Genomic DNA, 24582 nt, shown 5'->3' with positions numbered 1-24582 from the left:
CTTGAGTATTTGTAGATTATTTGTGGGATTCTATTTGTCCCCTCGCCTTTTGAGTATTGACCACAGGTTCTCTATGGAATTAAGATCTGGGAAGTTGATTGGCTACGGATCCAAAATTTCAATGTAATGATCTCTGAGCCACTTCATTATCACTCTTGCCTTGTGACATAGTGCTCAATCATGCTGCAAAATGCACAGATCATCACCAAATTGCTCCTGGATTGTTGGGCTCTTACAGGACATTTTGATACCATTCTTTATTCATGGCAGTGTTTTTGGGTAGAATTGTGAGAGACCCCACTCCCTTGCATGAAAAGCAACCCCACACATGGATGGTCTCAGGATTCTTCACTTTTGGCACTACACAGGACTCATGGCAGCATTCACCTTTTCTTCTCCGGACCATCTATTTTCCAGATGTCCCAAACAGTCGGAAGGGGGCTTCATCAGAGAAAATATCTTTGCACCAGTCTTCTGCAGTCCAATCCTTTTATTTCCTGCAGAATTTAAGTCTGTCCTTGATGTTTTTCTTGGCTTCTCTGCTGCCCTTCTTGACACTAGGCCATTGTCCAAAAGTCTTCGCCTCACTATGCGTGCAGATGCACTCAACCAACCTGCTGCCAATATTGAGCAAGTTCTAAACTGGTGGTGACACGATTCCGTAGCTGACTCCTCAGGAGGAGATGGTCCTGGCACTTGCTGGACACTCTGGGATGTCCTGAAGCCTTCTTCTCTGCAGTTGAACCTCTCTCCTTGAAGTTCTTGATGATTCGGTAAATGTTCTTTCAGGTGTAATATTCTGTGCAGCAATTTCCTTGCACGTGAGGCCATTTTGATGCAAAGTGATGATGGCTGCATTTCTTTCATTAGAGGTAACCATTGCTAACAAGAACACAACAATTGGAAGCACTTCTTCCCTCCATTTATATCAATCAGTCTGCTCTTATAATCCAATCAGAATGATAGAGTGATTTCACCTGACTAGTACTCGTTCACACTTTCCCAGGTACTGCTGATATGATTTGTGAAATTATGTTGGCTGGTCATTTTGTGCCAGGACCAAAAAACAGTGAAATTTGGGTTTTTGTAATTAAATAAATTTTTTATGGCCAATGAAGCTTTTTGCAATTATTTAAAATGCATCTGATCACTCTGCACAATAATTTAGAAACAATGTGAATCAACACCACAACAACTGAAGCAGAAAACTTTGCATATAATTTATGTCACTTCTAATACATTTGGTCACGGCTGTACAAGGATAGTGCACCACTTTCATTATCCCCATTACAGCCACAAAATCTTGAATCCATTAATTCACAAAAAAATTACAATTGCCACCTTATCTAATATAATAAAACACAGTGATAAACTAAACTGTTTTGTCAAAAAAAACTGTTTTGTCATATATTTGTATGATGATAATCATACAAATATATTAGCAAATATATATTAGTAATCATTGAATCTTTTTTTGTGCTACCACCGTTTTCTTTTTTTAAAGAGGTTATAGTTTTTTATATTTTACAAATCAAAGCACAAGCTTCTCAATATCCTAAAGATCATCACTGACAACAACACTACTGTTTATACATTATGTGGCATCATCTTTTTCTGTGCAGTAATTCATATAGTTTATATGAGTTTTACATAAAATGTATATTGAATGAATGAGTAAAACATAATTGTGGTTGATCTCATCTTACCACTGCTGGTCTCCACACTGATCTGTAAACCCAGATTATGATATGGGCTCGTCACCCACAGATTACTGGTGGCTGTGATGTCAAACTCCAGCCAACCTTCTTCTGCCGCCCACAACCTGCGAGACTCCAGCAGAAACAGATCCGGATTCCTGCAAACAAGCATGTTAGGAGGTTATTAACTGTTATACTACTAATAATGCTAATACTATATTAATGTAAAAAATAATAAATATATAAATATAAAATGAAAAATACATGTTTTATTTTAAACAAGACACAAGAAAAAGTATGTGAACCCTTTGGAATTAGCTGTTTTTCTGCATTAATTATAATAAAATGAGATCTAATTTTCATTAAAGTCACAAGTATAGACAAACAAATAAGAACAAACAAACATATTATCTATAAATGGAGATGATTTAATACTGTGGCTACTCTTCCTAGAGGTGGTCGTCCAGCCAAGATGACTCAAAGGACACGCCACAGAATGCTCAATGAGGTAAAAATGACCCTAGAGTGACAACTAAAGACTCGAAGGAATCCTTAGAACTGGTTAACATCTCTGTTCATGAGTCTGTGATATGGAAAACATTAAACAGGTATGGTGTCTATGGCATAGCCCCACGAAGGAAGATGCTGCTTTCTAACATAAACATTGCTGCACACCTGAAGTTTGCCAGAGACCACATTTACACTCCACAACGCAACTGTAAAAATGCTTTATGGACTGATGAAACTATGGTTGGATTGTTTGGAAAAAAAAACAGCACTACATATGGTGTACAAAGGGCACCGCATACCAACATGAAAACATCATCTCAACAGTGAAGTACAGTAAAGGGAACATCATTATTTAGGGCTGCTTTGCTGCTGCCGGTACCACTTGCAATCATTGAGGGAAAAATTAATTACCAAGTTTATAAAGATATCCTACAGGATAATGTCTGGGTGTCTGTGTGCAGTGTTCATTTTTTCAATCCGCAAAATGGACAGAAATTGTGTCAAACTGTAACAGACCAAACTTTAATCAAATATTCAAACATTTAGGGAAAATATATAAAAAATGTCTAAATACTAATTACTAAATTCCTATAATTACATAAATATAAAAAAAATAATGAATAGACTGAAGTATTCACAACTTTTGTGAAGTTAGCATCCTGTACTCTGAATTATTAATTTTCGGTGAAAGGATACATTGCGTGTAGCGTTTCTTATGGAAATGAACACTGGCTGTGCACTAGCTGAAGCTCAGTAGAAGTTGGGTGATGCAGCAGGACCATGACCACAAACATAAAAAAAAAAATAATAATAATTCACCTTTTGGAGTGGCCCAGTTAGAGCCAGACCTTAACCCAATAGAGATGCTGTGGAATGAAAAAGTGCACTCCACATTAGATATTATAATAATATGGCTGAGCTGAAACAGTTCTGTATGGGAAAATTGTCCAAAATTCCTTCTGAATGTTGTGCAGGTGTAATTCGTATCTACCAGATACACTTGGTTGAGGTTACTACTGCCTAAGGAAGATTGAACAGTTATACAATTGTAGGGTTCGCTTACTTTTACCACAGCACTGCGAATGTTTAATGGGATATGTTCAATAAAGACATGACAGATTATAATTGTGTGTTGTTATCTTAAGCACATTGTGTTTGACTATACTTGTGACTTTGATGAAGATATCATATTTTATGACCAATTACTGCAGAAAACCAGCTAATTCCAAAGGGTTCACATACTTTTTCTTGCCACTGTATGTATAAATATATATATATATATATATATATATATATATATATATATATATATTTTTTTTTTAAATAGAGGAACTTGAGTTGGTAACAGAAGCAACATTTTAAAGGCAGTAGTCTTATAGGGAGGCCTGCTTCCATTACAGTAATTACACACTATGAAAGCGAGCAGTTTCTCATTGGCCCGGTCACTTCAAAGTGTGCTGCTCACACAGGTGTTGTGAGAATGCCCCTGCAGCCCCTTGTTATTGCTCATTAATTACAGCTGCTCTCTGAGGAGCTCCACATGAGCTTCAGCCCTGCGGTGGTTCACACATCACGTTCAGCGTGAACTCTTCACTAACGCTGACTCAAACTGTTCAGTGCCACCAGTCACACACCCTCACCTGGGACAGGGTCCGTACGAGACCACAGGGTAGCTGCCCGCTCTAAAGCCCCACTGTAAAGCCTCTTATAGACACATTAAATTAAGTGGAATAATAGAGTTAGAAGTGTCAGGCTTTTTATCTTTACATAAATCGCATTTATTACCTCTGTCGTAGGCTGACATTAGAATCTGCCTATAGTTTAATAGCTTCGTGCTGTGCTGCATGCATACAGGACCATCACATATGGCTCAGAAGAATTGTTCGTGAGGCCAGACATCCATGAAAACAACCAAGGATTGAAAAATATACAAACAGAATTCTACAGTCCTGCCAAGCATGATTTTTCATGAGGTATTGATGGATCCTCGTAAAAACAGAAAAAATATGTGTGCCATATGATTTCAAGATGAATACAATTTATACAGTGTTCTCTCTCTCTTCTCTAAAACAGTCTTATCCCTATATAATGATAAACACACATACAAGTTTGGAATTCAACATTTTAATGAATGGACTTTCTCTCCAATATATAAGGTGCAGAGTGTAATTTTTGAGCCACTAGTTTTTGGCACAAAACTGAATTACAATGTTTGGAATAGCACACTACCATACTACTCTTATTATTTCTGCAGGATATGCTGAGTTCCACTTTAAGTCAGATGTTGGATATTCCAAGTCGATGCCTGATCTCATAAGGGCATTCAATTGCTTGATGTTCTGAAGAATATACTTGTGGCCAATAGTTTGGAATAATGAACAGATTTTGCTCTTATGGAAAGAAATTGGTACTTTTATTTACCAAAGTGGCATTCAACTGATGTTATAGTCAATGTATACAATGTATAGTCAGGATTAATAATTTGAAATTAATATAACAATTTGAAAAGAATGTTCAGAATTTCTTAAACTGCTTCAAAGAGTTCTCATCAAAAAATCCTCCACGTGCAGCAATGACAGCTTTGCAGATCCTTGACATTCTAGCTGTCAGTTTGTCCAGATAGTCAGAAGACATTTCACCCCACACTTCCTGTAGCACTTGCCATAGATGTGACTGTCTTGTCGGACACTTCTCACTCACCTTAAAATCTAACTGATCCCACAAAAGCTCAATGGGGTTTAGATCCATAACACTCTTTTCCAATTATCTGTTGTCCAATGTCTGTTTCTTTGCCCACTCTAACATTTTCTTTTTGTTTTTCTGTTTTAAAAGTGTCTTTTTCTTTGCAATTCTTCCCATAAAGCCTGCACCCCTGAGTCTTCTCTTCACTGTTATTCATGAAACTGGTGTTGAGCGGGTAGAATTCAATGAAGCTGTCAGCTGAGGACATGTGAGACATCTATTTCTCAAACTAGAGACTCTGATGTACTTCTCTTGTTTAGCTGTACATCTGGTCTTCCACATCTCTTTCTGTGCTTGTTAGAGACAGTTGTCCTTTATTTTTGAAGACTGTAGTGTAAACCTTGTATGAAATCTTCAATTTTTTGTCAATTTCAAGCATTGTAAAGCCTTCATTCCTCAAAACAATGATTGACTGATGAGTTTCTAGAGAAAGCTGTTTCTTTTTTTGCCATTTTTGACCTAATATTGACCTTAAGACATGCCAGTCTATTGCATAATGTGGCAACTCAAAAACAAACACAAAGACAATGTTAAGGTTCATTTAACAAACCAAATATCTTTCAACTGTGTTTTATATAATGGCAAGTGATTTTCTTCGTCTCGATTTTATCAAAAAATGTCTTTTTTCAAATAGTGATGCTGTTTTTACATCAGTAATGTCCTATACATGTCCTGACTGTACTTTGTGATGAGTTGAATGCCACTTTGTTGAATTAAAGTATCAATTTCCTACCAAAACAGCAAAATCTGTACATTATTCCAAACTTTTGGCATACAAAACTGCAACACTCCTGTTAGCTTATCAGGTGTTCAATTATCAGGAGACGACTCAAAGAAACCAGATTGCAAAGGATAAACAATATTATGCAATGCTAGCATTTGTTGTCTATGTGTACAATCATCAAAAGAGTAATTTACAGTGTTTTACACACCTGTCTCTGCAAACATTTGCTAAACAAGTTTTATTATCATGTGATGTCAGAACTTAAACTAAGTGGGTTTAAAAATGAAAGTTTACATGTTTGTGTGACATCATGCACTTGCATCATGGCAAAATCTGAGGTTTTCTGCACGTAGTTGGAAGTCCGACTTCAATTGGTGTTCTATTGCACTTTTCCAAGCAGGAAGTTGGAAATTCACACGTTCTTGAATGGAATAGTACTGTGCACAGCATTCAAATATTTTGAAAGCATAGAATACCCAGATCACCACCAACATATGCCAAAAAGTGTAGTGTACCGATGAACCAAAACATTAAGATCGCAATATGACCATTATGTCTAATATGCTGTTGGTCCTCAAATTGTGCCAAAACAGTGCCGACCCTCCAAGGCATGGACTCAACAAGACCCCTGAAGGTATAATTTGGTATCTGACACCAAGACATTAGAAGCAGATCCTTCAAGTCATGGATCGGACTTGTTGGTCCAGCACATTCCACAGATGCTCAATCAGATTGAGATCTGGGGAATTTGGTGGACAAGGAAACACCTTGAATTCTTCATCATGCCATTGTTCCTCAAAACATTCCCGAACAATGTGTACAGTGTGGCAGTGTGCATTATACTGTAAAAGAGGCCACTGCCATCAGGGAATACCATTGCCATGAAGGGGCATGCCTTTTCTACAATGAGGTTTAGGTAGGTGTCACATGTCAAATTGACGTCCACATGAATGGCCGGACCCAGGGTGATGAATGAACTGGAAGTAAAATTATCCACAAATGATATTTGAAAAAATATAAAGTTCTGAATAGCATACTACTATATTACTCATAATATTTCTGCAGTATGCATACTAAGCAGAGTATACAACCAGAGATCAGATACTGCAGATAAGAGACAACTCAAATACTTAAAAAAAAAAAACTAAAAAAACACAAACTTACAAAATAACCATTTTTAATTATGAGACATTATGGGATGCTACTCGTTGAATTAAACATGGAATGTAATGTGATATCACGACAACAACAGAATGTAACTTACTACTGTTTGATATGTTTATCAATTAATACTGCATACTATTTCCCATACTTACAAATAATATATATATATATATATATATATATATATATATATATATATATACACACAAGTAGACAGTATGTAGCAGTACGCCAGTATTCCATTCCAAAGATAGCCATTCTGTTAATTTCAGCGGCCTTACATTGCACATATTTCTTTCAACAATGGAGTGAGTTTGAGGTGGGAATACCTTTGTCCAAACAATAGCATACAGGGGAGTGTTTGACAATTTAAAAAATTATCATTATTTTTGCAATTTCGTTTGGTGCTGCTAGTGGTACACCTATATTACGGTCCTGGCAAAACTGTTTTCAACCTAATATGTTTTTGTTAGTTTGGGTAACAACATTATTAGAGTAAAGTATTTTTTTAAAAAGAAGGCATTACATGCTATTGTTTCCTTACATTTAAGGCCATGTGAAGATAGCAGACTTGAGGTTCCCTATGCTGCACTTTTAGGTCAAATCGTCTTGCCACATAAGCTAAACTGAGCCAGATTTTCAGCCCCTCTGCACCACCTCCAGAACCAAGATATTTTTTGCTTCATGGATTAAAGACTTCCACACTTCAGAAGTTCCTCTCAGCCATACCATGCATCTGCTTAGCTTAGCTAGTTCTACCGCATTTCCCTAACCAGTGTTTTTTTTTTAAAGATCACAAACTATAAACACAGTAATTATGCCGTTAGTACTTGACAAGTTTGCAAATGAATCTGTTTGTTAGCAAATACATTTTGCAAGCCGCACAGCACTTGAGATTTACTGGCATCAAATTGGTATGTAGGGAAATACCACAAAGCATGCTATAATCTGCATCAAGGTGAACGTTGTTGTACAGTGATACAATGACTGCTGATAAAAAAACTCAAGATTTCGATAAAAATAAAAGCCTCCCACTGCAGGTTGGGGAAAAAACATTGTGTCCATTGTTCAACCCAGGATGTACACCAATGAACACTTTGTGATAAAAATTAGAAACAATTTGCAAGAGATATGCAGTTCATTTAGCCAGAGAATTTGGTTTTGTAACAGAACGTAGAGAGTGAGACCTATTTTACAAAGATAACAACTTTTGTTATGTACAGCATGTTGTTTTGTGTCTTTTGTTTTTTCAGTTAAATATAGAATGAATGGCTAGTGTCATAGTCATTGGCTTGTTTTTTGACATTATACCAGTCATGCCATTTGCCTTTCTCAAGTAGATATCCCTCCCACCACCCACAAAGTCAATGTTTGACGTGTGTTGGTGGGTTCTTTTTTAGATGCCAAACTAAAGCTATTTCAGTTGTGCGTTGTGGTCATGGCTTAAGTCTGCATAAAGTACACGGCAGACAAGCTGTGCTGTGTTCAGTGAGGGACGCTTGAGCTCCATTTAAAACACATAGTCAATTATTCCGATCAAAAACAGAGGATGAGCAAAAACAGATAAACATTTCAATGCCTGATGGGGGTTTAACAGTCCCTAAAATTGATCAGATAAAAATATTAACCTCTAAATCAAGCATCAGAATACAACACTGCATTCTGTTTCATAAAGCCTGTATTTTTGCATTCATTTAAAGCTGCACTATGAAAGATGTTTTTGGTGACAATTACAAAATAGTCATTATTTAGTGAGAACATTAAAAAAAAAAAATCACCAAAGTGTTCAAAACCCTGTCTTTGTCTTACCCAGATTCAATATGGTGAGCCTTCAATAATGTTTTTTATTTAGAGCTGTCGGGTTGGATCACAGGCTTACTTCATGTCCGAAAGCTCCGAAAGTGTCTTCACCTGAACTCATCACATATGTTTGATGTGTGTATTATAATACAAACATTAATGTGTAGAGGATAAACCATTTAAATAATCATATGACAATATGTAAATAAGAGTGATGTTTACCTTCCTCAAATCAAGTAATATCTCTGTTACAAATGTTTAAACAAATAACATAATATTAACATGAAAATAGCACGTTATGACTCTGGCTCTGCAGGTGAAGATCTCTGATTTATGATTACAGGCAAAGAAGCTAACCTCAAACCGTGAGATTCTTCCATGCAGAAGAGCAGTCCTTAAAAACAACTTACGGAAAATGTTCCTCCGCAAGATGTTTGAAATTTTAGGTTGCAGCCACAGATGTCGCTAGGGTGCCAAACGTTCCGTAGTGCAGCTTTAACAACCAATGCAACTATCTGGCAACATGTTACACCACTGCAGAATATGAATGGTAATATTAGTGGCTATATGGTTTAGAGTCAAAATGTAACAGAACATAACAGTAAAAATAATAACACAATAGAGTTACAATATACACGGATGAGCCAAAACATTATAACCATAATGTTTTGGCTCAATGCTTAATATGCTGTTGGAACTCCACATGCCACCAAAACAGCACTGACCTGCCGAGGCATGGACTCTACAAGACCTCTGGAGGTGTCCTGTGGTATCTGAAAGAGGCCACTGCTATCAGTGAATACCATTGCCATGAAGGTGTTTTCCTGGTCCGCTACGATGTTTCGGTAGGTAGCACGTGTCAAATTAACATCCACATGAATGGCTGAACCCAGGGTTTCCCAACAGAACATTGCCCAAAGCATCGCACTGACTCCACCGACTTGTCGTCTTTGCACAGTGCATCCTGGTGCCATCACTTCCTCCCGTAACCATCATTAAAATATTCTGTGACTTATGCCACAGTAGACCTTCTGTTGGTTCGGACAAGATGGGATAGCCTTCGATGCCCTCACGCATCCATGAAACTTGGGCACCCAACACACTGTTGCCGGTTTGTCCCTACTCGGACCACTGTCACTCACCACTGCTGTCCTGGAGCACCCCACAAGCCTTGCTGTATCAGAGATGCTCTGACCCAGTCATCTGGCCATACATGTCAAAGTCACTCAGGTCTTTACTTCTGCCCATTTCTCCTACATTCAACATGTCGACTACGAGAACTGATTGTTCACTTACCATCTAATCTACCCAAACATTGACATGTGGCCTTGTTAGGAAATTATCAAAGTTATTCTCTTCACCTGTGAGTGGTCATAATGTTTTGGCTCATCAGTGTAAATACCATAAATCAGGGGTGTCAAACTCAAATAACCCATGGGCCACTAGCCATGTGGTGTTCTCATTGAGGGCCAGTTGAATCAATCAATCAGTGCTTAGTATAATTATTTACCAAAAAACTGATATATATATATATATATATATATAGTCTCATTTACCTTAAGTACACGCTATAATACAGTATTTTGTTTGATAGCATCCAAAACTTTTTAGGCCTGCTGTGCCCAGTTGAGCTTCCCTGAAGATCACATTTTTATTAAAACCTCTCCTTTGGCTGATGTGTTTCATGCTTGTCAGATAATAGTATGGATAATGTGTGAATAGAGATGAAGGGCTTGTTTCTTCCCTCAAATGTTCTGATGTTCTTTTTCATGGTGTTTTCTGAAGTGGTGGTGGTGTAGTGGTCTAACGCACATCAAATGGTCACTGGTTCGATCCCCACAGCCACCACCATTGTGTCCTTGAGCAAGGCACTTAACTCCAGGTTGCTCTGGGGGGATTGTCCCTGTAATAAGGGCTCTGTAAGTTGCTTTGGATAAAAGTGTCTGCCAAATGCATAAATGTAAATGTTCTGACTTTTTTGACATTGACACGCAAGTGCCAGCTTTACAAATATCTGACTGAGTTGTAAAATGTAACATCTATTTTTAGTCTATCATGGTCTATTTTTATCTATCATATTAGTTTAAATTTCCTTGATACGCAGGATCTCGTTACAATCAACATTTTCAGTAAAATGTGACAACATGTAGTAAGTGTGAGTCTGATGAAGCAGGTGTTCAGTTTAATCATTTGCACAGCACTCACAGAGAGCATACAAGCAAGTGATAGAGAGAATTCTAGTGCCAGAATAAACACATAAGTACACAAACACATCGATGTGCAGTACGAAATACACAGAATGTATGACTGTAGAAAGAACATCGATATGTAGACAAAGACAATTAGCCAGCACACAGCAATCAGTTAACACAGAGTCACCTAAATGAGCGTTGCATCAATGGATGCTTCCAGTACGCTACAGACAGCTCAGTAGATCATGATGGAAGAGATAGTTTTGTTAAGTGTGTATTAGCCATGTGGAATATACTGTAGTAGTCTACGGTTTAATAATCCTTTAAGAGAACTATAGGGAACATTAAAGTCCTAAACTAAATGTAGAAAGTATAAAATACTTTTGCGTGCCGGGTTTGAGGATAAATTATTAACACACACACACTGGGCATATGAAACTATGTCACAGGCCGAATTTGGCCCGTGGACTGGTGGTTTGAGACCCCTGCCATAAATCAACAGTGGCCCTGAAAAATATTTGGACACTTAAAGAAATTTCTGGGTTTGATACAAGTTAAACTCAATTAAAAGCAAAAATAAACACATGAATATATGAACAATTTAGCCTGTCCATTCTTTATTTAAAAAAATTAAATAAAATTGTGGTTACAGTTAGCAGTGAATAGGGAATAGTAAATAATCCCGTGTGTCCTTTGGTGATGATTTTGGTTGAATTTAATGGAAAATATGCGAGTTGCACTCCGTGGCATGGCAGAAATTTGAGCAGCCTCCGGAGTTGAAGCTGGGTACCGCTGACAGACGGCGAGTGGTGGCGGCAGTGTGCTTACCTTTTTTAGAATTTTTAGAACGCAGCATGTTGTCCGCCAGACATGTCCAGTGTGTGACCCCCTTAAGTGCCTCATTGTAATAGTTATATATATATATAGTTATATATATACACTCACCTAAAGGATTATTAGGAACACCTGTTCAATTTCTCATTAATGCAATTATCTAATCAACCAATCACATGGCAGTTGCTTCAATGCATTTAGGGGTGTGGTCCTGGTCAAGACAATCTCCTGAAATCCAAACTTAATGTCAGAATGGGAAAGAAAGGTGATTTAAGCAATTTTGAGCGTGGCATGGTTGTTGGTGCCAGACAGGCCGGTCTGAGTATTTCACAATCTGCTCAGTTACTGGGATTTTCACGCACAACCATTTCTAGGGTTTACAAAGAATGGTGTGAAAAGGAAAAACATCCAGTATGCGGCAGTCCTGTGGGCTGAAAATGCCTTGTTGATGCTAGAGGTCAGAGGAGAATGGGCCGACTGATTCAAGCTGATAGAAGAGCAACTTTGCCTGAAATAACCACTCGTTACAACCGAGGTATGCAGCAAAGCATTTGTGAAGCCACAACACGCACAACCTTGAGGCGGATGGGCTACAACAGCAGAAGACCCCACCGGGTACCACTCATCTCCACTACAAATAGGAAAAAGAGGCTAAAATTTGCAAGAGCTCACCAAAATTGGACAGTTGAAGACTGGAAAAATGTTGCCTGGTCTGATGAGTCTCGATTTCTGTTGAGACATTCAGATGGTAGAGTCAGAATTTGGCGTAAACAGAATGAGAACATGGATCCATCATGCCTTGTTACCACTGTGCAGGCTGGTGGTGGTGGTGTAATGGTGTGGGGGATGTTTTCTTGGCACACTTTAGGCCCCTTAGTGCCAACTGGGAATCGTTTAAATGCCACGGCCTACCTGAGCATTGTTTCTGACCATGTCCATCCCTTTATGGCCACCATGTACCCATCCTCTGATGGCTACTTCCAGCAGGATAATGCACCACATCACAAAGCTCGAATCATTTCAAATTGGTTTCTTGAACATGACAATGAGTTCACTGTACTAAAATGGCCCCCACAGTCACCAGATCTCAACCCAATAGAGCATCTTTGGGATGTGGTGGAACGGGAGCTTCGTGCCCTGGATGTGCATCCCACAAATCTCCATCAACTGCAAGATGCTATCCTAACAATATGGGCCAACATTTCTAAATAATGCTTTCAGCACCTTGTTGAATCACTGCCACGTAGAATTAAGGCAGTTCTGAAGGCTGAAAGGGGTCAAACACAGTATTAGTATGTGTTCCTAATAATCCTTTAGGTGAGTGTGTGTATATATATATATATATATATATATATATATATATATATATATAGAGAGAGAGAGAGAGAGAGATATATATATATATATATATATATATATATATATATATATATATATATATATATATGAGTTATATATAGAGATAGATATATATAAACAAGGGACGAGTCAAAATATTTTTTGGTGGTAATCAACATTATACCACAAATGATGTTGATAGAGCTGAACTTGTACTGAACCTGGAACATTGCTTAAAGTCACACTTAATGTCTGGATATAACTGCAATGTATCACAAAATAACAAAGCAAGCATCATTTTAGGTTTTGAAGTCATGATGACTTCAACATTTTGCTCGCTACTGTAAATGTACTCCAAAAATCATGGTTTGAGGTTACCTATCGAGCAATATTTTGACTCTGACTGTTTACCTACCTGTCAGGGTGTTCCCCAACCACCTGGAAGACACGAAGCAGGAATGTCTCATTGCGGAATGCTCTGGTCACACATTCCTTGTAGATCCTGAATTCTGAACCTGTGATGGCCTCACCCTCTGGGATCTGGGACAGGTTGAATTTGAACTCTTTATGGTGTCTTCTCTGTTGAGACAGCTCCCTGTCAAACTCCACTGTCCAAAGAGACACATAAAGACACTGTGAGAGATGATTTAGAGCACCGCAGTTCTACATAAAGTCAACAGAAATGTGTTATTGTTTAGTCACAATATTTTATAATGATGGAAGAAAATGTCCTGCATGATGATTTGTCAATAAAGCATTCAGTTGTGTTAAAATACACAATATAGTAAGTGTAGTGAACTTAAACACCAGTTCAGCAACTGTAGCTACTAATATCACGAAGCCAAGTATCAACTTTTATGCCATTTTCAAATAATTATATTCTGTGTACTTTTATAAAAAGGAATAAAGTACTTGAATGCAGTTTTTCTGTCTTGTTTTCCAGTAAAAATATGCAAATATTCTTGGCAGTGTGCTCTGCAAAAAAAGTGCATAACAACTCTCTTTAGCCATCACTGTATTAACATAGTCTCTCACACCTTATTGCTTAAAAATAAAATCCATGTTCTGTTATTATAAAATATCGAGACCTATAGCTACATCTTTGACGCTTAATATAAAACAAATCACACAGGTTTCAACCCAATAACATTTCAGTCTCTTATTAACATAAACTTAAATGAAACATTATTAAGATGTGGTAAGCTATGTATGCTCAATAATGGCCTATAGTTGACTGACCTAATTCACCCATATGGTCTATACATATGCATTTATATTACAGTACCACTTCACAGAGCATCCAGATGTGCAGAGCATGTGCTGTAATAATGATTCACTATTTCTGGTAGAATGCTAATTCTCTATTTATTCAAGCTGTTCCCACAGCAAAGGACTTCATGGCAGTTCAGTTTTAAGTGCTAGCAGCTTCTTGCAGAGAAAAAGGAAAAGGGGAAATTGTGCGCAGAGAGTGTTTTTACATCAGATGACAGCTTTGTCATGCTATCGTGCCCCTCTTCCTCACACGATGTCACCAACAGCTCTTCCTGTGGTTCCTATGGTCAGCGCATGAGCTGTATTTCTTACCTAAGTACAGATCCAGCCGGATGCCCCTCTTGTGGGCCTGGGGTGAACTATCTTGCTCTGATTGTATTTCCATGCCTCCCTAGGTGAGGAACACACACTTCCATGTCAACCCTCCCTCCTCTCAGAGGAAGAGAGAGTCGAGGAGTTTACCAAATTGTGGAGTGGACAGGACTGCCCCATTTTCACTGTTTGGTGAATTCCAGTTTCTGTTTAAAGTTCTCCACTGTCACAAGGGAGAAACTTCTATGATCACTGGCCTTCCAAAAAGGAGTTACACTCTGCTGTCCAGACACATGCGTTACCAATTAAAATCAAGCCTCTTGAGGAAAACTCAAAAGGGCCTAAGATGGAACCTTGGGGGACACCCTTTCCTTGTGATACATACTCAGTTCTAATTGACTGGCTAACCTTGAAAAACCCACCGGCAAAGGATGAAATAGAGAACAGCATCAGCTAAAGGGACTTTTGACCCCTAGTAAGGGCTTACAACCAACAAAAAAAGAAGAAGAAGAGAAATAGGTGGAGGGAGAGAATTTTAGAGCAGTTCCAGCTGCTAGGTTCACATAGTGATGGTTTGACACCAGGATGTTCTTACTCACAATATGCCCAAGTAATTCATCTTTGAGAGGAATTTCCAGTGGTTCCTTTTGTTATGTTTTTCATATCAGTACAGCAGGTCTGAATGTGGCCATTTCAAATGCTGCTTAGACTTCTTCATTAACAACTTCTACAGGTGTTTTATTAACAGAAGTCAGTCCAGCAATAGCAAAAACATCAGAGATAACAGAAATATTAAAGGCCTTATGAATTCAAAATAGAGTCCATGTATATTACTGTAGCTTTAATATATAGGTGCTCTATATCAGTGATTCCCAACCAGGTTTACACGTACCCTAGGGGTACAGAATCCAGAGGGTATGTAAAAATTATTTTATTTTGCTTTGTTTTACCCATAAAACAATACTTATAACTTATAATAATAAGGATTAGGGCTGGGTAAAAATGTAGATTTTCCAATCAATCACGATCTTCATTTGAACATTCTTTTTTTTTCATTCATAGGTTACTTTTCTCGAAGTTCCTGTTAGAAACTGTTCCTGTGTTTCTTTTGAGGCTTATATATATATATATATATATATATATATATATATATATATATATATATATATATATATATCAGTGGGGATTTCTTTAAGACTGCAAGGGAAGCTCAGCTTCCCTATAATGTCAAAAAAATAATGGTCAAATATGTACTATTGTGTAAACAATTTATTGACTAAAAATGCGTTAGAACACGTTCATCTCGAAGACGAGTTCGTTCAGAATCAGCTACATTACATATAGCAGGTCGGCTGACTCGATTTACTTCTCATACATTCCCGTAAGCGTCAGTGCATTTCCCTGTTGAAGCCGAGCGTCCATTGACTTCAATGGGGCTGCTCTGAACAGTTTTTTTCAGTGCTCCGAAAATAGACGGTCATTGGATAAATGCTGCGATTATGTCCCGCCCACGGACGCTCAGCGTCTCTGGGGGTGAATGAGGAGTGGGCTGGCCCAGACTCCGGGCTTCCGCGTGATGATTGGAGGATCTGTCGAAAGACTGCATCTCCTTTTGATTGACAGCGAATCTGTACTATAAGAAGTCACTGAAGCTATTTCGCGCTCAGACCCATCGCAGATTCCTCAAGTGTAGTCGAAAGACAAACTGCTGCAACATATTTCTTTACATTTGTTTGGCGAAATTGCTAGTCAAGTTGCATAATACATTTCACACAATTATACACCACATTACTTGTTTCAGTTTTACCAAGTTTAATATATTTTGTTTTAGATCGTTCGTTCGTTCGTTCATTCATTCATTCATTCATACAGTAGGCTAGGCTAGCGTCGTACGGGTGAAACTACGCACGATGGCAGACGGTGCTAATATTGTCGACCTGATTTTGGCGAAGCCATTTGAAAGTCTTCCTTACGAGGAAAAAATTAGAATTAAACAGCAGGGCAGATCAACACCTAAGATTGATTTAGTGCAAAAAAAATAGGGTAAATAAGCTTATAATGTAGGCCGAAAATGAGCTTCCCCTCTTTGAAAGACCAGCAGCCGCCACTGATATATATATATATAAAGCATGAAAAACTAATGGAAAATTATATTTGTAAAATTAATATTTCGAAATGTTTAGAAAAGTTAGAAGGTCCCCTGTATAATTAACAGCATTAGTCTGTCCTAATCGCGAGTATCACAACTTAAATTGGCTGATTTTTAAATCAAATTAATTACATGGAATGCCAATTAATTAATCACAATTAAATCACACATAATTATTTGCTGAGAAAGCCCCACAAATAACAATAATTTAATATTTAAGCAATATCACACGTGCAAGAGTGGGACCTACATCAGCACTGCAGTGATTCGCAGGCCGAGTGTCGTAGGTAATCACAGCAGTTCTGATGTAGGGCCATATAGCACGATTACGAGTGTGATATTGCTTATATACAACAGTTAAATGTACAAAGTACATTTATAAAAATTAGGAAAAACTTAAGTATGGTCACAAAAAACGCATTTGTGCATGGAACTACTTACTTATGCAATGGATCAGAATCTGCCGTTGCTGGTTCAAAACAAATGATGCATCCAATCCTTCATTAGTAATTCAAAAAGTTCACTTCAGAACTACTAGTATCACAGCTTGGGCTGTTTCTAATATGTTATTGGAGAAACAAGGATGTGTGAGTGTGTGTGTTTGAGAGAGAGAGAGAGAGAGAGAGAGAGAGAGATATGGAGCATGTGTGATCACCTGTTGATGATGCTGTAGTTCTTTCTAAAGATAATGTCATTTTGATGAAATGCATCCTATTTTCTCAGTGGAAAAATAGCATCCAAGCGAGGTATTCCTCCCTATTACTGGAGCCAGTGCGCAAGTGTCTTTCACTATAGAAACCGCAATGTCCTCTGCCATTGTGTCCTCTTCAATGTGGAAACTCCGGTAAGAGGTAAGCACCTTGAGTTTGTGTAATTAATCAGTCTGTTGTGTATTTCAGCTGTGATGAGCCTTAATGCTGAAGTTGTATTTCCTAGCTTTAGTAATGTCCTCCACCTGCTGGCTAAAATATGTCACAAAAATAAATGTAATGAGACAGGTGGCTCTTAACACATCTGCACTGCTCTTACACTTTAGTTTAGAAAAGGACAAACACAAGTGGAGTGATACACACACACAGTGAAGCATCCGAGTGCTGATATTGTCAGACCATCAGTGCTCACGGGACGTCTCTCGTCCAATCAGATTTGAGGACCGGAACTAACTGATGTATATATATTAATAATTTATATAAATATAAAAATTATTAAATGAATAAATAATTATAAATAGTTATATTTAAATAATTATGAATAAAATACATCCAGTATATATTGATAATATAGATAATTACAATGCATTACATTATTTTGGCACACAAGTAAAGCATTGAAAAAGACAATACAAAAAGTGGCTTTAGAATCCAATATATTGTTTCTTTCCATATTACCGAACATAAGCCTATCAGTGGCCTACATTTCATAGCAATCCACTTTGCAATTGAATTTGTCAATTGGTACGAGATTTATTATAAAGGCTTGACGCGTCAATATACACCCGCATCAGGTGTCACATTTGCGTCGCATCATAAACTTACCATTTTTAGGCCGCTGTGTCAATTTAAACGAAGCTTGAAACTTACAGTAGAAAAACACATCTTTAGATCCCTGCATTCTGATTTTCCATCCAAGAAGCTGTGTTTGAATGCAAGAAAGTGTTCTCATCTTGTGTTGTCTGCTTTCGGTAAGTGTGGTTTGTTCTCTGTCTGTATAAGCTGTGCGTTGTCTATAGAACGAGTTTTGCTTACTGCCCCCTGGAGAAAACAGGTGGTACTCCAAGCTTGAATTGCTCAGATATAATGAATAATCCATATTAAGGGGGACATGATAAATTGCGTACATTTTTTTATAAAATGAATCGCTCCTAATTTACACGTTAAATCAACAGCCCAAATGATAACGTTAAATTATATTTAGTCTTTGGCACACATCTTTTGCTTTGTATTGATGAAGGGTTACTTGAGCCTTACTGATGGTGCTGTGGTGGACTTATAGCAAAAAGGCTGGGAAACACTGATCAATATGCTAATATTCTCCTAAAACTTATTGCATATAGGTCTACTATATGCATTTCAAATTGACAGTTTTTCTCTTTAAGGTCTGTTTAGACCAGTAGTTCAATTTGCACTACACATATTTTTGTCCAATAAAATGATCTCTAGAATGAGAATGTACATCCCCAAATATCATCTACAACTGACAAATCATGGTACAGGGTACGTGACATAATTGAAGCCTATTGGCTACTTAATAACAAAAGAGACAAGCCCTTCGATAAGTCACACTGAAACTTTGTGTTTCAATTGGAAATATTTTTACACAGGACAGAAAATGTTGATTGGCATGCTATTTCATGGGGTCTTTAAAGGTCATCAGCATATGCAGTAATGAGGGCCACTGGTCTAAAAATGTATTTGGCCCCTTTGCATTTGTCAAAAAACAAATTGTAATTGAAATCAGACTACCCTATATACTCTGCCAATGCCATTCTCATATTTTCATAAGCTTTCATTGCCTTTGTTCTAACTAAACTAAAGCGGAAATTTACCGAGGTCCCAACTGGCCAAGTGTTTTAAATGAGTCCTCTGTAAATGCTGTTGCCTTGTTGGGAGGATAATGGAAAAAAGGAGGTTTGCTGAATGATGGATAATACTTATATAAAGGACTTGGCCACGACAGTAAGAAACATAACCAAAACCACAGAACCCATATGATCTGATACAACTGATGTGGTTTTTAGCAAACAGACCCCGAGAGGAACCACAACAATAACTGTGAGACCACATACAACACAGAAATGTGAAAGTGCACATGGTTGCTTGAGCAAAGGACGTTTATGTGAGACAAAGCGGAAAGTGTTGAGTGTTCGTTGAGTTGGCGTTCTTTATCATATTCACAGATACACTTCTCCCACACGGTAATAGGAAAAGAGAGGACGTAATGACAGAGGTCCATGGAGAGGGACACAGAATAAGAGATGGCTTTAGAACAAACACTATAGAAAAATATGACAGACACAGTAAAAAGAAAGAAAGAAGAAAAAATCATGTTAAAATTAAGATAAAACATTGGCATGTGCGGCTGCCAGAAATTCATAGTAAATAAAAAAATGCTAAGAAAACATTTCAGACATTAGAGGATGCCATTTTTGGTGTGTCCTTCAAATCCTTTAATGTTAATCTACTTGAATTATTTTGAAATGATAATCAGCATAACAGTACAGGTGATAAAATAGAAGGCCACATGATAAATTAACTTTTTTCAAAATTGGCCGTCCCATCAACCAAGACTAATAAACATGCAGACAGCACAGGGTGTTACTGACACAAGACAAACAGAATTGCAGTACCGGCAACAATGTCACAATGATGACACAGAACCGGCAGCACTTCTGCAATGGCGGTATTGTCACCTAGATGGAGAAAAGCTCATGGGCGCTCCACAACCGCAGTACCGGCACTGATTTCATTCCACTTTGAGCACTGGTTGGTCTAGTATATTAAGCTAGGAGAGGAAAAATATCAACTTTAAATATAGTATAAATTAAATATAATCAAATGTGATACCTCGACTTCTGGAAATATTCTATACAGTTTTTTAGTGAAAACATTTTAAAATTGCATGTATTTGTTTTGATAATTAAAAAAAAAAAAATTCCACAGACAATAAGGTGCAAGTGTTTTTTACTGCAGTATTTAAAAATTTCTATAGTGGATAAAGAGAAGGGGTGTGGAATAAAGCTCTAATTAGGGCTGATTCTCCATGTCTACCTGTAACATCTGTTTCTTTCCTTCTGTGCTTTTGTCATTAACCCACACAGCACAAAAGAGGGAGGGCTGTGACCTACACAGAAGATATGAAAACCACTTACAGATACACAGAGAAACAGATACATGAAGAGAGAGCGAGAGAGAGAGAGAGAATAAATGAATAGGGCTGCCTTTTCCAAAAGTATCATAATCCTAAGTAGATCGTAGAAACCAGTGGCGCCTTATGATCAATTTAATCTTGATATGCTTTTGGAGAGAGATGTGTTAAGTGCCACTTCCTAGACCGTATGCTATTTTACATGTATCATCTAGAGACCCTCATGACAAAAATGTATCAAAAGAATTTTGATACAATTTAATCATTCAGGTTGATAAGTTCATTGGGCCACTGCCAAAAAAATATTTGGCTTATACAGTGATGAGCCAAAACATTATGACTATACCTAAAATGCTGTTGGTCTGCCACAAAACAACGCTGATCCACCGAGATATGGACTCTACAAGACACTTTAAAGTGTCCTGTGATATCTGGCACCGATACATTAGCAGCAGATCCTTCAAGTCCTGTAAATTGCGTGATGGAGCCGCCGTGGATTGGACTTGTTTGGAGGCCAGAGCAACACCTTGAACTCTTCATCATGTTCCTCAAACCATTCCCCAACAACGTGTGCTGAGTGGCAGGGCACATTATCCTGCTGAAAGAGGCCACTGCAATCAGGGAAAACCATTGGCATGAAGGGGTATACCTGGTCTGCAACCATGTTTAGGTAGGTGGCACGCGTCAAATTTAGGTCCACGTGAAACAGACAGTCGCATGAGCGCCAGTTAGGCATCAGTGTGGTTCGAGTCACACATTTAAATGTTTTACATCATATCTCAAGTAGACCAGCGGTCATTTGCATATAATTCATCCACCACATCTTTAATTTTTCCTCACTGCCTGTAAAGACATTTACATATTTGCCTCTCCTCCAGGACCAAAGGTGGTGCAGCACTGACCGTGTGTCTGTGTTGATCCTACAAATGGTTTTGACCTATATTCCAGACATTTTGTTGTAGGAAGTGTAAAGGAGGTGATGTAGACAGTTCTGACTGTGTAGGAGGACAGAGCATAGTAACACTATGAAAGTAAATCGGTTGCAAAACTCGAGAGCTTGTAGATTTGAGAACTTGTACAATAAATATTTATATTCGTAAGTTGAAATTTACTCACAACAATGATGTGAATACTTGTCAAATAAAAAAATCTGAAGTTGAATGTTGCAATCTGCACACAGACAATAACCAAAAACCTGTGTTTGAATTCAAAGTTGTAGACAAATAATCACAAATGTGTAAAATGACATTCACATAAATACAATGACAGACACAAATTGTGTTACATATTTACTTTTGTACTTTAATTCATTTTTACAGTACAACCACAAATCAGCACTTACAACCTCTCAAATCTGGCACTGCAACTTCAAATCCTCCCACCTTGACATTTGTAAATACGTTTGCAATAATCCAGTAGCAAAACTCACTTGTGCACTTGTAAACCCAGATGAGAGAAGAGAGAGCATGCTACCGGTACTGGGCAGGGCCAACAAAGTTATTACCTTCATTTAACACTTCCTTGGATGAATCACACTACTGGATGAATCTAACAGAATTGTTTCCATATTTCACTTCCAAATCAAAACTGCACTGTGATATTATCCCACCTTTAAAGCTAGTTGCTCAATTTGAATGAGTTTCCTACTGGGAGAACTGATAAAATGTGTTGAATATACACATTATGGTCATTTTTCCACAACATAAGCCTTCACTTTACAAATACTATGGTGCTAAACAAGTCACTGCCAACACATTTCTGTCAAGTATTAAGGCATAATTAAAATGTAAAGCTTTTTAATTATTCTGCCCAAACCACAAACTTGCAAGAAAAAATGTTGACTGCCAGTTATGGAGTTTTGTATTAAGGTTTGAGACAGTATTCCCTAGGTGTTTCCAAAAACACTGATCTCGGTCAATGACCCACACAAAGCATCAAAGGCATCACTACAGGAGTCAGAGCAAGGAGTATGGGTCAGCATGAGTTACGGTAGTTTATGGCAAACCACAGATGAGATGACCCAAGTGAATGGTCATAAATATACATCACTCACAGTGAGCACCAGGAAAGAGGCACCCTGAGAATGAGGAATCCCACTCAAAACATTTAGAGATTGCAATCCTTTCAATGCAAGTTATACAGTTAAATATTGTAAACCTAATATATTGTATGCACCTTTTGTCAAACTTTTCTTTACGGTTTTAGTGAAACTATATCATTACCTCGTCTCTTGTATGCTACGATCAGCTAATGTTACTCAATCTACACCACACTATCGTTCAGGTAGAACTATTCTTTCGACCACTAAAGATATCTTCAATAATAATCTTCCAGATCTATCTCATACACTCAATAAACCCCAAAGCCCAGAACAACTTGATTAAATAACAAAAAATATAAATGCAGACATCTCTAGCACTCTTGATAGTATCGCCCCCTTCCATTAAAGAAAATTAAAGAAATAAGCACTGCACCATGGTACAATGATCACACTCATGCTCTCAAGAGAGCAGTTCGGAAAAAGGATCGCATGTGGAAGAATACAAAATTAGAAGTATTTCATGGTGCATGGAAGGATAGTGTCTGTGCTACAGACAGGCACTAAAAGCTGCCAGGTCAACATATTTTAGTAAACTCATAGAAAATAACCACAACATTCCTAGGCGTTTATTCAGTACTGTGGCTAAATTGGTTAGGAATAAAGCCTCAACAGAACCAGATATTATGTCGCAGCACAAGAGAAATAAATTAATTTTGAAATAAAAAATAAAATAAAATCAGATATAAAATTGGAATTATGCAATCATCTGTCATAGCACCTCAGAAAACAGTGTCTCATAATTTTCCTCACGTGCAACTTCAATCCTTCGCTGTAATAGGTCATGAAGAGCTAACAAATCTTATCCAAACATCAAAAGCCACAACATGTTTTTTAGATCCAAAACCAACTAAGATCTTTAAAGAGGTATCTCCTGTAATTTCAAAACCTCTTCTTAATATTATTAACGCCTCGCTATCCTTAGGACATGTCCCAAGAGACTTTAAAATGGCAGTTATCAAACCGCTTATTAAGAAGTCACAACTTGATCCTGGAGAACTGGCTAATTATAGGCCGATTCAAATCTCCCGTTTATGTCGAAAATACTAGAAAAGGTAGTATCCTCCCAAATTTGTTCATTTCTACATAGAAATAGTATATATATGATCAATTTCAGTCAGGACTTAGGCCTCATCACAGTACAGAGACTGCACTTATCAGAGTTACAAATTACTTGCTCTTATCATCTGATCACGGCTGCATTTCTCTTCTAGTGCTTTTAGATCTTAGTGCTGCATTCAACATGATTTATCACAACATAATCTTGAATAGGCTGGAGAATTATGTTGGCATTAGTGGAGTTGCATTAGCATGGTTTAGGTTCTATTTAGCTATGTAAATGAGGAATTGTCCAACCAAACAAAAGTAAAGTATGGAATGCCACAGGGACAGTTCACAATCCTACAAATTAGCAGAGTGTATCAATGAAATAAAAGATTGAATGGCCAGAAATTTCCTTCTACTCAATTACGACAAAATAGAGGTACTAATTATTGGACCAAAAACCTCTAAAAATAAGCAGCTAAAATATAATTTGACTCTTGATGCATATACTGTTACATCATCTTCAACAGCGAAGAATTAGATGTTATATTTGATACCAATCTGTCCTTTGAAAATGAAATTACCAATATTTGTAGAACAGCATTCTTCCACCTAAGAAATATTGCTAAATTACGGCACATGCTCTTTGTTGCTGATGCCGAAAAACGAATTAATGCGTTCATGACGTCAAGACTAGGATATTGTAATGCATTACTGGGGGATGTCCAGCAAGATAAATAAATAAACAAACTTCAATTAGTTCAAAATGCAAGTCTAGACTAAAGACTCATCTATTTAGCCAGGCATACACCTAATTTATCCTTCAACCCACAATTAGGCTG

The 24582-nt window shown here is 37.5% G+C and overlaps 1 protein-coding gene across 1 annotated transcript in view; it reads right to left on the bottom strand.

Annotated features, from left to right (window-relative positions):
* bmp6 (bone morphogenetic protein 6) overlaps nt 1-24582 on the bottom strand; it is a 78345-nt gene that overhangs the window by 30919 nt on the left and 22844 nt on the right. Inside the window, exons 2-3 of the mRNA XM_052113779.1 lie at nt 13417-13609; nt 1707-1855 (exon numbers count right to left, since the gene is read on the bottom strand). Coding sequence (XP_051969739.1) covers nt 1707-1855; nt 13417-13609 — 342 coding nt within the window. The remainder of the gene's footprint in view (nt 1-1706; nt 1856-13416; nt 13610-24582) is intronic.

The sequence above is a fragment of the Xyrauchen texanus genome, chromosome 41, assembly GCF_025860055.1.
Source record: "Xyrauchen texanus isolate HMW12.3.18 chromosome 41, RBS_HiC_50CHRs, whole genome shotgun sequence".
In the NCBI taxonomy this organism is placed as follows: domain Eukaryota; kingdom Metazoa; phylum Chordata; class Actinopteri; order Cypriniformes; family Catostomidae; genus Xyrauchen; species Xyrauchen texanus.
Note: the sequence above shows the minus strand (reverse complement) of the source record. Positions and strands in the feature narration are given on the sequence as shown.